General features: G+C 36.9%; 1 protein-coding gene across 1 annotated transcript in view; it reads right to left on the reverse strand.

Moving 5' to 3' along the window:
* The window catches only part of LOC129063171 (uncharacterized), a 38,585-nt gene extending 26,094 nt beyond the window's left edge, over positions 1-12,491 (reverse strand). The window contains exons 1-3 of the mRNA XM_054564198.1: positions 12,446-12,491; positions 11,862-12,172; positions 9,962-9,975 (exon numbers count right to left, since the gene is read on the reverse strand). Coding sequence (XP_054420173.1) covers positions 9,962-9,975; positions 11,862-12,172; positions 12,446-12,491 — 371 coding nt within the window. The remainder of the gene's footprint in view (positions 1-9,961; positions 9,976-11,861; positions 12,173-12,445) is intronic.
* Positions 12,492-17,177: the final 4,686 nt, after the last annotated feature.

Here is a 17,177-nt window from a genome sequence, read left to right on the forward strand (position 1 = left end):
GAGAAAGGAACACAGGTATAAAGATAAAATGGTAATGAATAAACACCTCTTAGTAACACCCTCAAATATAAATAGATTAAATACTCCAATTAAATAACATAGGGTAGCTGAGTGGATAAGAAAATATGGCCCATATATATGCTGTATACAAGGGACCTTTCTCAGAACAGAAGATTTACACAGGCTAAAAAATGAAGGGATGGGAAAAATATTTGATGCAAATGGAGGTGGAAAAAAAGCTGAGGTAGCAATACTTATATTTGACAAAATAGACCTCAAAACAAAGACCATAACAAGAGACAGAGAAAGACACTACATAATACTAAAGGGATAGATCCAACAAAAGGACATAACCCTGGTAGATATGTATGTACCTCTTATAGGAGCATCTCAATATATAAAGAAATTCTTGGTTGGCTTAAAGGAAGAGGAGACAGCAATACAGTCATTGTAGAAGATTTTAACACACTATTATCACCAATAAATATGTCTTCCAGACCAAAAAAAAAAAAAAAAAATTGAAAAAGAAACAACGACCTTAAACAACACACTAGATTAAATGGATGTAATTGACATTTATAGAGCATTTCATTCCAAAGCAGCAGAATACACATTTTTCTCAAGTGTACATGGATCACTCTCAAAGATAGATCACATGTTAGGACACAAAATAAGTTTTAAGAAATTCAATGTCAGTTTTTGCAGTATGCTAGATAACATATCTTTTGCAAAAAGTATTTAAATAAAAATATTTAAATGTTAACTTTAAAATGTGCAAAGATACATATACTTTTACAAAATTCTTTTGGAAGATATTAAAGAAAAAATGTTTAAGGGGTACCATTTTAATTTAGGCTATTCTTTCTCATTAATTAATCTTCACAATTGGGTGAGAATCTAATATACATAAAAGAAAACAGCCTTTTTTTGGGGGGTGGGGGGGAAGCCAAAACAATTTGGTAAGAGCAATTGATACTCTTTCAACATACAAATTATCAGTAAAAAATAAAGAAAGTAATTACATTTCCTGTCCAGATGGGAAAATCAGGATAAAACTTACATTTCTGGCATAAATAACTATTGAGTTGGCCACAAAGCCTGTATGGTTGTTTTTTTTTTTTTTCCACAAAATAAGAGATACATTTTTCATTTTCACCAATGACTTAATTGATTTGTGTATTTTGAGTATGTCAGATATATCCCATGTGGTATAATATTGATTGTTCTCAGTTAATGTCTCAATTTGATTGCTATCAACTTCAACTGGTCTACCTGACCATGGCCCTTTGTCCAGTGAGAAATCTCCAACACAAATCTTCGCAAACCACTCTTGACATGTTTAATCAGTCATAGCACCTTCTCCATACACTGTATGAATCTTATTTTTTGAGTTTCAATTGCATTTTTACCTTTCTTGAAGTAATAAAATACAATATGCCAAAAAAAAGAAATTCAAGAAAATTGAAATTATATCAAGCATTTTTTCAGATCACAATGACATGACACTAGAAATCAACCTCTATAAAAAAAAAATCTCAAAAACATTCAAATATATGGATCCCAAATAACATATTGTGACATAATGAATGGGTCATCAGTGAGATCAAGGAAGAAGTCAAAAATTACCTGGAAACATGCAAATTAACATAAAACAACCCAAAATCTATGGGACATAGAGAAAACAGTTCTGAAAGGGACATTCATAGCATTACAGGACTACCTTAAGAAGCAAAAAAGATATCAAATAAACAGTCTGACCTTACACCTAACAAAACTAGAAAAACAACAAACAAAGCCTATAGTGAGTAGAAGGAAGGAAATAATCAAGATCAGAGAGGAAATAAATGACCTAGAGACTAGGAAAACAATTCAAAAGATCAATGAATCCAGGAATTCCTTTTTTGTAAAGATAAGCAAAATTGATGAACCTTTAACCAGACTCATTGAGAGGAAAAGAGAGAGGACCCAAATAAATAAATCAGAAGAGTAAGAGGAGAAGTAACAATTGATATCACAGAAATATAAAGGATGGTAAGAAAATAGTATCAACAACTATATTCCAAGAAATTGGACAGCCTGGGCTAACTGGGTAAATTTCTAGAAACATACACTCTTCCAAAAATGAATCAGAAAGAAGCTGAAAACCTAAATAGACCAACAACTCCTAATGAAACCAAAGCAATAATAAAAAAAAAAAACTCCCAGCAAACAAAAGTCCTGCATTAGATGGCTTCTCAGGTGAATTTTACCAATCATTCAATGAAGAACTAACATTTATCCTTCTCATACTATTCCAAAGAAATCCATAGGAAGGAAGACTTTCAAGCTCTTTATACAAGGCCAAATTTATTCAAATTTCAAAACCAGATAAAGACACAACAAAGAAAGAAAATTATATGCCAGTATCCCTGATTAGCAAACTGGATCCAGCAATATATTACAAAGATCATATGCCATGATCAAGTGGGATTTATCCCAAGGATGCAAGGTTTGTATAATATTCACAAATCAATATGAGTGATATATCACATAAACAAAATGATGTATAAAAATCACTCGATCATATTAACAGATGCAGAAAAAGCACTTGATAAAACCCAACACCCATTTATGATAAAAACTCCCAGCAAAGTGTCAATAGATGAATCATACCTCAACATAACAAAGGCCATCTATAAAAAACATACAGCCAACATCATGCTCAATAGGCCAAAACAAAAATTGTTTTCCTTAAGTTCAGGAACAAGACAAATATATTCACTTTCACCACTCTTATTCAACATAGTACTGGAAGCCCTAGCTAACATGACATTGTACATAGAAAACCCTAGAGACAACACACAAAAATGCTACTCAACTTAATAAATTATTTCAACAATTTAGTGGGATACAAAAATTTGTACTCAGAAATTGATTGCATTTTTATACACCAATAAGGAACTATCAGAAAGAAAAACCTAGAAAACAATCCCACTTACTATTGCTACAGAAAAGGTATCTATGAATAAATTTAACTAAGGAGGTAAAATAACTGTATTTGGAAAACTATAGGACATGGAAGAAAGAAATTGAGGAAGATATAAATAAGTGAAAACATATACTATGTTAATGGGTTGAAAGAATTAACATCATTAAAGTGCCTGCACTACCCAAAGCAATCTATAGATTCAATGCAGTTTCTATTAAAATATCAATGGCATATTTCACAGATCTTGAACAAATATTCCAAAAATTTAATGGAATGAAAAAAGACCCTGAATAGACTCAGCAATCTTGAGAAAGAAGAACAAAGTTGGATGGATCGCAATACCTGATATCAAACTATACTGTAAGGACACTCTAATCAAAACAGCTTGGTACTGGCATAAGAACACACATATAGATCCTTGGAACAGAACATAGAGTCCAGAAATAAACCCACACCTTTATGGTCAATTAATATTTGACTAAGGAGGCAAGACCATACCATGGAGTAAAGACAGTCTCTTCAGTACATGGTGTTGGGAAAACTGGACTAATACATGCAAAAAAACCCCCAAAACTAGACCACCAACTTACATCATACACCAGAATAAACTCAAAATGGTTAAAAGACTTAAATATAAATCACAATACCATAAAATATCTAGAGGAAAACAAAGCAGTAAAGTTTCAGGTATCTTGTGTAGCAATATCTTTGCCCACATCTCCCAGCGCACGGGAAACTAAGGAAAAAATAAACAAATGGAGCTACAACAAATTTAAAAGGTTCTGCAGAGCTAAAGAAACTATCATCAAAATGAAAAGGGAACACACTGTATGGGAGAACATATTTGCCAATTATACATCAGATAAGAGTTTAATATCCAAATGATATAAAGTACTTATAGGATTCAAAACCAGGACACAAACAATCCAATTTAAAAATGGGCAAAGTATCTGAATAGACAATTCTCCAAGGAGGACAATGAGATGGCCCATAGTCATATGAAAAAATGCTCAACAGCACTAATCATAAGAGAGATGCAAATTAAAACTGCAATGAGATATCACCTCACACCTGCCAAAATGGTTTTCATTTCATAAATCATCAAACAGTAAGTACTGGTGAGGATGCGGAGCAAAAGGGACCCTAATTCCTGTTGAGAATGAGACTAGTGCAGCCAGTGTCAAAACAGTATGGAATTTCCTAACAAAACTAAAAATGAAACTGCCATTTGATCCAGAGATGATGCCACTTATGGAAATATATCCAAAGAATTCCATAACACCAATTCAAAAGTATATATGCAACCCTATGTTCATGGCAGTACTGTTTATAATTGCGAACACCTGGAAACAGTCTAAGTGCCCAACAGTAGATGAGTGAATAAAAGAGCTGTAGTTATTTACGATTTAGGGGGCTGCTTTGAGTGGTATCAGGGACTGTAGTCCCATGCAAGCTGGGGCCTGGGAGAGGCCCCATAAGACTTGGCTGGAACACTGGTAATGCGGTTGATAGGCAGGACCCCATAATAACTACGAGGGCCCTGGGGGGAAATCAGGCCTAGAAGTAAATTATACTCCTTGAAGCATGCTTTGTTTCTCCCTCAAGCTCTGTTAATCTTATACCAGATAACCAGCTCAAGGCTGGGAAAGAAATTTACAAAATTCCTGGACCCTGATCCAAATCCCACCTGGGGCCATAATGTTTGTCCCGGACCCCAGCAATTCAGAATCCTGCCATTGTCTCCTTTAAACATCACCTATTCTCTGTGTAAGCTTAAGTTACTGATGTACTTAGATTACCTATACATTCCTGCTACCTATCCCCTGCTTGTAACCCTCTCAATAAAAGCCACTGAGCACGGGGGCTCAGGGCATTCCCCACTAGAGAGAATTGCTTTCCCCTTCCTTGACCAGCAAATGGTGTCTGGAATGACTCTTCCATCCATGGAAAATATACTCGGCCTGCGAAGTCCCCTGATTTACACAATGGAATACTACACAGCAGTAAAAATGAAGGAACTCTTACCTTTTGTGATAGTATGGATGGACCTGGAGACTATTATGCTGAGTGAAATAAGCCAGTCATGAAGGACAAGCTCACTTTTTCATGCAGTATAATGAAATAAATAAACTAACAAACAAAATAGAATCCGAGGCATAGGAACAGGGAACAGACTGAGATCTCTTAGAGAGAAGAGGTATGTGGGAACTGGCTTAAAGAAGGTGAAGGGAGCAGCCAAAGAACATATATGCATGACCCATGGAAAGGACAATGGTGTGGGTGTTGCCTGAGGGCGTGGGGAGATGGGTGGAAAGGGACAAAGGGGGAAACTGGGACAACTGTAATGGCATAAACAATCAAATAGTTTAAAAAGTTATGAAGATACACTTCATGTTTTATTTAAGGATGTGGTGGACATCTTGAAAAAATAAGAATGTCTGCATCTTTCCCATGTTGGTTTATGTTCTAAAAATTTCACTGTCTTAATTAAATCTGGTACATGAGTAAGTAACAGAAACTTCTGTAAGAAAGACGGCCTAAAGGCTGAGTTAAAGCAAAATTAACATATTAGTTGACATGAACAAAAGACAAAATCATTACTATCTGGAGCTACTAGCTTTCACAGTCTGACATAATTTTGATTTACCCATCACTTAGATCATATATGTTATGTTTCTATATAGTACAATAGATCATTGGAAAGTACTATGTTTATTTGTTTACAAAAACTCAGGCCTGTGTTCAGCAGAGGCCAGGTCATGTTACATTCAATCAGGTTCTTGCCTTTAGCAGATTTACCACTTGTCTTCATTCTGAACTTGAAGAACTTCTAGTCTCTCAGGGCTTCTTTCCACTTTGGGTACTTCACATGCTATTATGTGCAATTCAGACACTTCTTAATTCATTCATACAGCACCTATAGGAAAACATGTTTGATGAAACATTTGTTTGTATTTTGTAAACAAGATATGCTCGTCTCTTCTGAATAGGTATGCATGAAAGGCAGGTTTTGTGAAAAAAAAAATTGTTCTTTGAGAAGGAACACTGTATCTCAGCTCCAAATCTCCTTTTCTCTTGTTTCTCCTTGCTCTGACATAAGACATGGCTCTGCATTCTCTCATACTAAAAGGAAGAGAAACTCACACATGTAGGGTGTGCTCTGAATCAGACATACATATAAATTACTCAGCTTTACCTATACAATGGTTATTACTCTTAGAAGGCAGAGAGGGAACTGAAAGCTAGGGATTTCAAACTGAGCAGGGATATGATTTCAAGGTCAAAAAATCCCAAACGCTGTTCTTTCAAGTACTTCACTCTTCTTGGGTGGAGTTGGAAAGATGTGTATGGCAGGGACAGTTTCCAGGCCCATTCCAGGTCTACATTATTAGAGGACCTGTGTCTCAAATGGTTAAATATGAGACATTGGGTCTTGCTTTCTGAGAATCATGGTATCATCCTAAATAAAAAGCAGGTGAAATGGTTGTTTTGATTATCCTAACAGCACTGTGCAGTCAGTGCAAGCACCTAGCAAAAGAATCTGGGAGGACTAGGTCTAGTTTAATTGGAATATCCAATTAAATTCTACAATATAGTTTCTTTTCACTTTCCTTGACTTATACTAGGAGATTAAAGTGTCCATGAGAACATTTGAACCACACGGTTTAAATTATACATATTATTTGGATTAAGTGGTTATTTCTATCATGAGCTCACTGACAACCCTGCACAAGTCAGTGAGAAAATAGAGTTTCTAAACTTGCATTAGGTTAGAGAGAGAGCAGTGCGAGTTCTCTGCACTGGATCTAAGGGTTTAGGTTGGGGCTCTCCAATGAAAGCCAATTCTAGTCTAAGGCGGTGCCCCTGGGGTTGGCTGGGTTTGTGGTTTACTTTCTGGCCGGTGAAGCCATGGTTCCCAGGGTCTCCTGTCTCTTTTTTCAGATCTAATATCATGGGAAAAAACTAAAGAATCCTCAGATTTTGTCACCTCTTTTTCTCTTGTTACTAGAGGAAGTAAAAGATGTAGAAAAATGAAGAAAACACCATCTGTTTGATAAAACATCCTTGCCATTGTGTTCAATGATATAATACACCTTTGTACTTTCCTGAGACAGGAAAGTTCATGGAGAAAAATACTACAAATTGTGGGAGTTGGGGTGAGGGAGTGAGATTAGAATCAATAATTGTGTTCTGGATACTTATTAGACATCCAAGAAGGGAGGTTTTCAGTTGCAATGTCATGGTGTAGATTGTTGTTACTACTGTTGTATTTGTTGTTTTCAAGTTGTGGCTGCTAAGACCTTGGACGTGAAAATGTCTCAAATCACTCTAACAGTGTAGAAAGCAGGTCAGGGCGATCAAGTTTAGAACCAAGTGTATAACCATGCAGTTAGGGTAGGTGTCAGGTGTCAGAGTGAAGAGCAGGAAATTTGAAACTTGGTTTAGCACATTGTTCTGTAACAGGCAAACATTTACAAATATATTAATGAAAAACCAAACTCTATCTCCTACATGCCCACACATCTGATGTGTATGCCAGGAAACTATTCCAGTTCTTGGGTATTTCTGAACTGATAGGATACTATAGAAATGAAGGGGAGTAAGCAGCCAAGGGGAAACAACATGGAGATAGAAGGAGCTTGGACTCCATCCCCTGCTGAGCTTTATCTCTTCTCAGCAGTGTGAAGTCGCATACTTTGCCTACATAGCAGACTGTATCAAGTTCTGGGGACCTTACTTTGGAAACAAGGTATAGTTAGTTGCTATAGCTTCCTTTTTGAAAGAATTACAATTTTGCTAAAGAGTTTCCACACAGACCATTAGAGAGGCACTGGACTGAAAATCTGTAACCTAAGTGGAGCCCTACCTCTGTGGTTAACTAGCTTTGGACAAGTCACTTGCCATCTCTGAGGCGGCCCCAGCTTCCTCATTTCAGTGTAGGCACTATGCTGAATATGTCCTAAGAGCCATTCCTGTCCCAAGAGTTTATGAATTTATGATTAAAGGCATTAAAAGGTATGTTCTGGTTGTTCAAGTGTAACTGGCATTGAGAGTTAATAACAGAGAAGGTTTTTTTACAGGTCCCTTGTGACTCTGTGACATTGTGAGATCCCAGCAGGCACAGTAGTAGGTGGCTTCATCGGACTTGACTACATTATTGATTATCAGGTAAAAGATGCCATCTTCTTTCCTGTATGTCTCCAAGCGGGGATTGAGCTTGTCATCCTTGTTATTCTTGGTTGAGCCATAAAGGATTCGTCTCAGGGGCTCCCCTTCTTTTTGTTGATACCAGTGCACAATGGCATTTTCGAGGGGAAGCCCAGAGAGCTTGCAGTTTATGTGCACTGTTTTATCTGGTGTCCGGGTAAAGGAGAGCTGATCCTGAGATATTCTCATTTTGGTGTCTCCATCTGAAAAGCAAAGAGGGGAATTCAGAGGCACTTGAAAAAGTTGACCCTGGAGATAAAAACAATGAAAAGATAAGTAAGGGTAAAAGTCAACCTACAAACCCAAACCAAAGACACAAGGAAAATCCATGGGTTCGGCATTGCCAGTGACTAGTCAGAGTGGACACTCCGAGGGGTGTTAATCAAAACCAGGGGTACAGTGACCACTGTTGTTCTGCAGAGGCAGTGACAGGGGAGGAAGCCTTGCTTTATAACCCAGGAAAGTCTTTCTCAGTAAAATCTGTCGCAGTGTTATTTTATCATGTTCCTGGTATTCAGGATCTCTCAGGTCTCAGAATACCACATCAAAACACCTGTGTTATAATAATTCAATAACTTCCTCTTGAGAGCAATTTCCTCCCATTTTTCCTTAAAGTGTTGCTTCAAACATACATTTCCTTGAGCTCAGTTATAGATTTTTTTTAAACCATATTTTGTGTGAGTGTGTGTAGCTATTTTATGGCTAACATAAGAATGGAAAGTATCATTACTTTATAACCACTAATAAAATCATCTTTCCACATATGTATGTAGAAATATGAACATATTCTAGATCATTTGCAGAAAATTTACAAAGTTTAGTAAATATTAACAATTATTGTAGGTATTTCTTTAAATACTATGATGCTATTATATTCTGCTGTGAGCGAAGAAGGATGTTGGAGAAGAAAAATCTTGTTTGCTTTCTTCCACTCTTTTCCTATTCACAATTCTTAGCTATTCAGAATTAACATTCTACTGTTGTTTGGAGGACAATGTAAGATATGATTTCTAAAGAGTTCCATTTTTTTTCTGGCCAAGATGGAGGCATAGGTAGATATACTTTGCTGTCTTGCACAATCAAAAGAAAGACAACAACAAATTTAAAAACAAAAATTAACCAGAACTGCCAGAAAATTTAACTGTATGGATGTCTGACAACCAAGGAGTTAAAGAAGAAACATTCATTTGGACTGGTTGGAGGGGCGGAGATGGGCAGCCGGGCAGAGAGGATGCATGGCAAGGCAGTGGCTGGAGGACTGTGTGGCCCCACATTTGCTTGTGGGTAAACCTGGAAGAACAACTGGGGAGTGAGACCAGACCATGCAACCTGGGGTTTCAGTGCGGGGAAACAAAGCCCTAAAACCTCTGGTTGTAAAAACCTATGGGGGTTGTGGCAGGGGGGGGGAGAAACTCCCAGCCTCACAGGAGAGTTCATTGGAGAAACCCACAGGGCCCTAGAATGTACAGAAACCCACCCACCTGGGAATCAGCACCAGAAGGGCCCAATGTGCTTATGGATAGTGGGGTAAGTTACTGAAAGCCAGGCGAGAGCCAAGCAAGTGGCATTGTTCCCTCTCAGACACCTCCTTCACAAACAGCACCACAACACAGCAAACTGGGTTGCCCCACCTTGGCGAATACTTAAGGCTCCACCCCTTACAATGAAATAGGCATGCTGAGACAAAAATATATGTGGCCCAAATGAAAGAACAGATCAAAGCTCCAAATATAGAACTAAGTGATGAACAGATAGCCAACCTATCAGATGCACAGTTCAAAACACTGATAATCAGGATGCTCACAGAAATGGTTGTATATGGTTGAAAAATGGAGGAAAAAATGAAGGCTATGCAAAGTGAAATAAAGAAAAATATACAGGGAACCAACAGTGAAGGGAATTAAACCAGGACTCAAATCAATGACTTGGAGCAGAAGGAAGAGATAAACATTCAACTAAAATAGAATGAAGAAACAAGAATTCAAAAAATGAGTAGAAGCTTAGGAACCTCTTGCACAATTTTAAACCTTCCAACATCCAAATCATAGAGATGCAGAAAAAGAAGGAGAAGAAAAGCAAGAAATTGAAAACTTATTAGAAAAAATAATGAAGGACAACTTCCCCAATCTGGCCAAGGAAATAGACTTCCAGGAGATCCAGGAAGCTCGGAGAGTCCCAAAGAAGTTGACCCAAGGAAGCACACACCAAGGCACATCATCATTACATTACCCAAGGTTAAAGATAAGGAGAGAATCTTAAAAGCAGCAAGAGAAAAGGAGAGGGTTACCTACCAAGGAGTTCCCATAAGACTGTGAGCTGATTTCTCAAAAGAAACCTTGCAGGCAAGAAGGGGCTGGAAGGAAGTATTCGAAGTCATGAAAAGCAAGGACCTAAAACCCAAATCACTATATCCAGCAAAGTTATCATTTAGAATGGAAGGGCAGATAAAGTGCCTCCCAGAAAAGGGAAAGTGAAAGGAGTTCATCATCACCAAGCCCTTATTATATGAAATGTTAAAGGGACTTATCTAAGAAAAGAAGATCAAACACTATGAACAGTAAAATGACAACAAACTCAAAACTATCAACAACTTAACTTAAAAAGACCAAAAACCAAAAATAACCTAAGCAAATAACTAGAACAGGAACAGAATCACGGAAATGCGGATCACAGGGAGGTTTATCAGTGGGGAGGGGTGGGAAGGGGATAAGGGAAAAATACAGGGAATAGGAAGCATAAATTGTAAGTACAAAATAGGCAGGGGGAGGTTAAGAATAGTATAGGAAATGGAGAAGCCAAAGAACTTATATGTTCAACCCATGGGCATGTACTAAGGGGGAGGAGAATTCTGTTGGGATGGGGATGTGCAGGGTGGAGGGGAATAAAAGGGAGAAAACAATGGGACAACTGTAATAACATAATCAATAATATATATACATATACATATATATATAAAGAGAAATAGATATCTGTGCCTTCCTGTAGCCCATCCCACAAATAAAAACTTTCTCTTTGCAAAAAAGCAAAACAAAACAAAACGTAACAAAACAAAAAGTTCCTAAGATGGCTCAGTGAAGTGGTTTAGTGATCATGGGGAAAGACATTGTGATTTGTTGAACACAATGTAAAAACTTTCATGCATGAAAACCCATGCAGTTCTCAGCAACCTTATCAGGGTGTTAACATTTTGACCACTTAAAATTGGGAAAACAGAATGAGCCCAATTTAGTAACTTTCCTGGATTATGCTGTCAGTAAGAGACTGAGCAGAAATTTGAAACCTAGGTCTATGTCACCCAAAAGCCCTTATATCTACCATCATTCATTCATTCATTCAAAGTCAACAAACCATGTTGAGCACTGGATTATGGCTTCTTTTCAAGGAGGCTCCCTTCCCATAGATGGTGAAGCAGAGACAATTTAGGACACTTAGAAAAGCCAGCATAGGCCCCAGAGAGGTGAGCATAGATGATAAAATGACATTACTGAAAGGACCATCATAAATTGGCTCCTAGGACTCTAGCTCAGCCCTTGCTCAGGACACAGGTACAGGAGAAAAGTCCTCCAGTTACTAGGAGGCCCCTGTGGGTGGCAGAAAGGAGGAAGGGTGTGTTTTTGCACAGATGGCACAGCACGGGAGGGTTTTCGTTCAGCGACAGTGAGGGTTTCCATGCAGTGTATTCCACCCAGCAGGCACAGTAATACAGGCCAGCATCTGCCTTCGTCACTTGGTGTATCCTGAGGCTGGCCAGCAAATTACTCTGCTGTTTCCTTGCTTCATATCTTTCCTCACTAACTCCTCGATCATGGATAACATTGTCATTTGAAGAAATATACAGAATTCGTTTGAGTGGCTCGTCTGGCTTCAGTCGGTACCAGTGTATATATACATTCTTCCTTGAGATATCTCTTATTTGGCATTCAAGAAATGCTGTGTTTCCTTCTTTCTTGGTAATAGATGTTATGGATTGTGTTATTTGAGTGTCTCCAGCTGTGTCTGAAAGAAAAACAAAAGCAAAAATTAGTGAAATTTTGACATGCATTAAAACTACATATTTGTTCTCTGATAATGAAAATCTTGAAATCTGCAGTTTCCATTTTCTTCCTGAAAAATTCAAGGTGTGGTGGAATCTGTCAGTTTAGTTTGAATGACCATGTGACTTTCTCCCACCTTCATGGGTTACTTGAATGTCCAGGCTTTTTATTGCCTCCCTTTGAATCAATAAGATTCGAGTAAATAAGATTTACTCTACTGAGTAAAGCCACTCACAAGTCCAAAGGTAGGCCACCACGACGACCTGGGGCAGGAGCAGCATTCTGCCAGCCCTTGGCTGTTGAGGAGGTTGAATAATGGGATGATCGTAGAGCAAATCCAAGGGCGAATTTACTAAGAGGAAGTAATGCACTGAACACACAGCTAAGACCCAGAAGCTACAGTAAAAGGGGTTAGAGGTATTTCCCCAAAACATCCTGTGGAAATGGGTCTGCTAATGAAATTCATCAGCAGATTTCTGTCATTACTGTGTGATTGTCACCACCAATGATATTATTGTAAGGAAGCCTTTTTCTTTTCTTTTCTTTTTTTTTTTTTTTTGGTTAAAGAACTAAAGTCCTTTATTGGTCCAAAACAGAGATGGGGAGATGGACAGATGGAGGGAGGAGGAGGGATAGGGAGAGATAAAGAAGGATATTTTTGTTGAGTTACCAGTTTGTTTTTTTAAAATACTTTAGAAACTTCCCTGCAAAGTCTCCTTGGTTGCTTGTTTCTGATGGAGGTCTGCTATTTTTTTCTCCTCTAGCTGCCTTCAAGAATTTTTCTTTGTCTTTGTCTTTGGTCCCTACCACTAAGTCTGGAAGACTTTAAGCCATTATTTCTTCAAATATTTTTTTTCTCCATTTTGTATTTCTTCTGCTTTTGGATTGTAATTACAAGTGTGTTTGAAAACTGGATATTGTCCATTGTTCCATACTTTTATGATGTATGATTATATGCTCTGTCTCTTTCTTTACCTCATCTCCTTGCATTGCAATGTGGGGAAATTCTAGTGGCCTGTCCTCCCATTAACAAATTCGTTCCTTATCTACTGAGTCTACTGTTGAGCCCTTCTGAGGCATTCTGCATTTCTGTTACTGTGTTTTTCTTTGTTTTTTTTTTTTAAATAATTACCATCTCTCTGTTGCAATTACCTACCTGATATAACATGTTGCTTTACCTTTTCCATTAGAGCCTTTAGTACATTAATCATACTTATTTCAAATTCCCTGACTGTTAGCTCCGACATCTGTGTCATGTGTCAGCCTGGCACTAATGATTGCTTTGAGTCTTTAGACTGATTTTCCTCTTGCCTTTTTTGTGCCTCTGAAATTCTTGGTTGGAATATGAACATGTATGGTACAGTAGATGCTGAGGTAAATATATTTTATGCTTGGAAATGAGCACACCTTTCCTTCTGCTAGGACTTTAGTGTGGGGATTTGTGGTATTCTAATCAGGAATTATACCAATTTTGAGGTTGGTTTGATTATCAGAGTTGGAGCTTGCTGTTTTTAGGGTGCAGAGATTTAAACTTTGTGCGGTCATTCTTTGTTTTTGTCTTCTCACTTTTTGAGTCTTCCCTTTGCTCTGCTCCCCAGAGAAAGTCTGTCTCTTGAAGCACCGATAGCTATATTCCAGTGATTTTTATTCACAATTTCCTGCATGCTGGTGAGAGTTGAGGAAAGTGGATATTTTCTGACCCAGTTGTAAACAGGTGCAGTAAAACTGGGTGTTGAAAAAGGGGCCTTCATAAATGTTCCTGCCCCTCTCCCAGAGGCAGCACACTCTGACCCATGTTCCTTAGCCCAGCTGCAGTAGGTACCCACCCACTTCACACTGTTTTTTCCCCTCATAGAAATATTTATTTATTTATTAATTAATAAATATATTTTTATTTTTTATTGCATTTTTCCCAATACCACTTTGATGCCCATTTTCCTGCCGATGAAAAGTTATTACTTTGTGGAATTAGAAGAGATGGTTCCAGGCAAAGTTTTCATTGTGCCTTCCCCTGCAGATTAGGTCTCTGTTTCTCCTCCAGCGGAGACGGAGTGGATGAGGTCTGGGTGGATTGCAGCAGCAGCTCTGTCCCCCATCTGCGGCCAGCACTATCGGTGGAGCTTTCTCCAGATTCTCCCTGATCTTCTGTGTAGGAATCCGTGGACGGAGAAAAAGCTTAAAAGATAGTGGAAAATACCCTATATCTGTGATTCCTAAGTGTTCACACTCTGTACCTGTCTATACTCAGGTCTTATTATTTTAGTAAATATTTCTATTTAATCTTTGACCAGCTTAATTGGTGATGGGCAGCATGTGTGCGAGGTAAACAAATGCTTAGCTCATGTTTCTCCCTAAAGTGTCTCTTTGCCTCCAGATTTTGAGTCACATTCCCTGCAACTCAGTTCTGTGCAAGTTCAATCTGTGCAAGTCATTAAGTTTTAGTTTGTCCCTTTTTTATGTTGTTGTAAGAGGGTGCGAGGTCATTTCCCCCTCTCTATATCTCTGAGCACATGCTGGTCCTCTTTCCCATTTTTTAATTGCATTGCTATTTAAATTGAGTTGTGAAAGCTCTGTATGTATTTTGACACCATTCTTGGTTTGTTTTATTTTATTTTTTGACATGTGTTTTGAGAATGTTTTCTCCTAATTTGTAGCTTCTTTTTTTCCATTTTTAATGTCTTAAAAATAGCAGAAATATTAATTTTTATGAACATGGAATTTATATGTGGTTTTTTTTGTAGTAAAAAATATTTGTCTAATCCATGGTCACAATAAATTTCTCCTGTATTTTCATCTAGAAGTTTTATCACTTTCAGTTTTATATAAGTCCTGTAATTCATTTCAAGTTCATTTTTGCTTATGGGGTTGGTATGGATGGAGGGTTTTTTTTTTTCTTCAAATAGATGAACAATTGTTCTAATACTCTTTGTTGTAAAGTCTATCCATTATTCATTTTTGTATTTACCTAGCACCTTAGATAAAAATCACTTAACCACATATTCGTAGGCCTACTTCTGGTTTCTCTTTTCTGATTCTTTTATCTATGTTTCTGTCTTTTTCAGCAATATCCCACTGTCTAGATCATTGTATCTTAAGAGTATATCTGAGATTTTAATCTTTTCAAAATTGTTTTGGCTATTCTATGTCTTTTGCCTTCCCATATATATTTTAAAACCAGCATCTTGATTTCTATAAAAGGTCTTCCTGAGATTTTGATTAGGATTACATTAAGTTTATTTATCTTTTGGGGGAAAATTTGAGATTTTAAATATACTGAGTCTTCCAATCCATGAACATGGCATCTCTCCATTTATTTGGTTGTTCTTCAAGTTCTGTCATCAAAGTTTTATAGTTTTCAGCATATAAATCCTTGGTATCTTTGCTTAAATTTATTTCTAAATATTATATAGGTTTTTGTTACTATTGTAAATAGTATTATTTTTAAAATTTAAATTTCCAACTGTTAATGGTCAGGACTGTTGACCCTTGAACAACACAGATTTAAACTGCATGGACCCATGGGTTTAGTATCCACAGATTCAACCAAAGGTTGATCAAAAATAGCATTTTCAGCCTGCAGTTGGGAGTCAACAGATGCAGAGGGCTGACTCTATGCATTGTTCTATGTTTTTTAAAATAAGGAATTTGAGCATCCACAGATTTTGGTATTTGTAGGGGGCCCTGAAACCACTGCCCCACTGAAACCAAAGATAGACAGCAGTTGAGTTTTTGGGGAGTCAAAAGTTACAGAATTTTTTACTGTGTAGGGCATCAAATCCCCTAACTCCCATGTTGTTCAAGGGTCAACTATATATAGAAATATGAATAATTTTGCATCTCTCATTCTATTTCAGAGCTGTATATACTCCATTATGCATGTGCTATCATGTATTCAATCTCCTATGTTTATATATTTATGTGATTTCCAATATTTTGCAGTCACACAATGATTAATATTAGTATATATATTTTTATATTGTTGAAAGTTGTGCATTTGGGGTAAATTTCAAAAGATTTTTTGCTTGGTGAAAAACTAAGTGCATATGAAGTTTTTTTAGATATATCCAAATATCTCTACAGAAAGTTGTATTTTGTATTTTTGCCAGCAATGCATATTATTTTTCTGCATTGATTAACCAGCAGAGTACAGTGTCAAACTTTTAAATTCTTGCAAATCTCATGGATGAGAAATAGTATCTCAAAGTAGTATTGATTTGCATTTACCTTACTATAAGTGAAGATGAGCATTTTTATATGTTTAAGAAATATTTTTATATCACTCTTTATGAATTGGCCTTTTATGTCTTTTCCCATGTTCATATAGGATATTTTCAATGTTTCTTCTCCATTTTAAAAATGTAGTTTTCATGTCAGTGATAGTAGGGTTTCATCGGCTAAACAGCTTGCAAATATTTTCCATAGTTTGTGATTTGTTCTTTGATTCAGCTTATGTTGCTTTTTACCATTCAAACTTTGCTTTCATTTTCATGTACTAAAAGTTACCATTATTTTCTCTTATTACATCTTTGAGTTTTTTCTATAGTTAAAAACTCACTCCCTAACTTCATGGTACACAACGGAGGCTGGCAAATGTTTTCCGTAGGTTGTCAGATAACATATTTTAGCTTTGTAACCATAGATCTATGCTGTGATTACTCATCTCTGCTCCTATAGCTGCTCCAAAGCAGCCATAGACAGTATGTAAATGTATAGGTGTGGCTGTGTTCCAGGAATGTCAAGGACAGATATTCTGTTAGAAAATGTCCTACCAGCAGGGTTTCTTTTTACATTTATTTCTGTTAACTCAAAAAAATAGTAAAATAATGTTATTGCTTTTTGTTTTACACTTTGAAAGTCAAATGGGCATGATATCTATACTTATTCTAGATAGACAACATTTAAACTCAGACTCAGCTTAGAATAGTAATCTGTTTCAGTAATTATTTTTTGAATGAGAGTTTTTCCTC

The sequence above is a fragment of the Pteronotus mesoamericanus genome, unplaced genomic scaffold, assembly GCF_021234165.1.
Source record: "Pteronotus mesoamericanus isolate MK-2021 breed Mesoamerican mustached bat unplaced genomic scaffold, CSHL_Meso_final scaffold_85, whole genome shotgun sequence".
Lineage (NCBI taxonomy): Eukaryota > Metazoa > Chordata > Mammalia > Chiroptera > Mormoopidae > Pteronotus > Pteronotus mesoamericanus.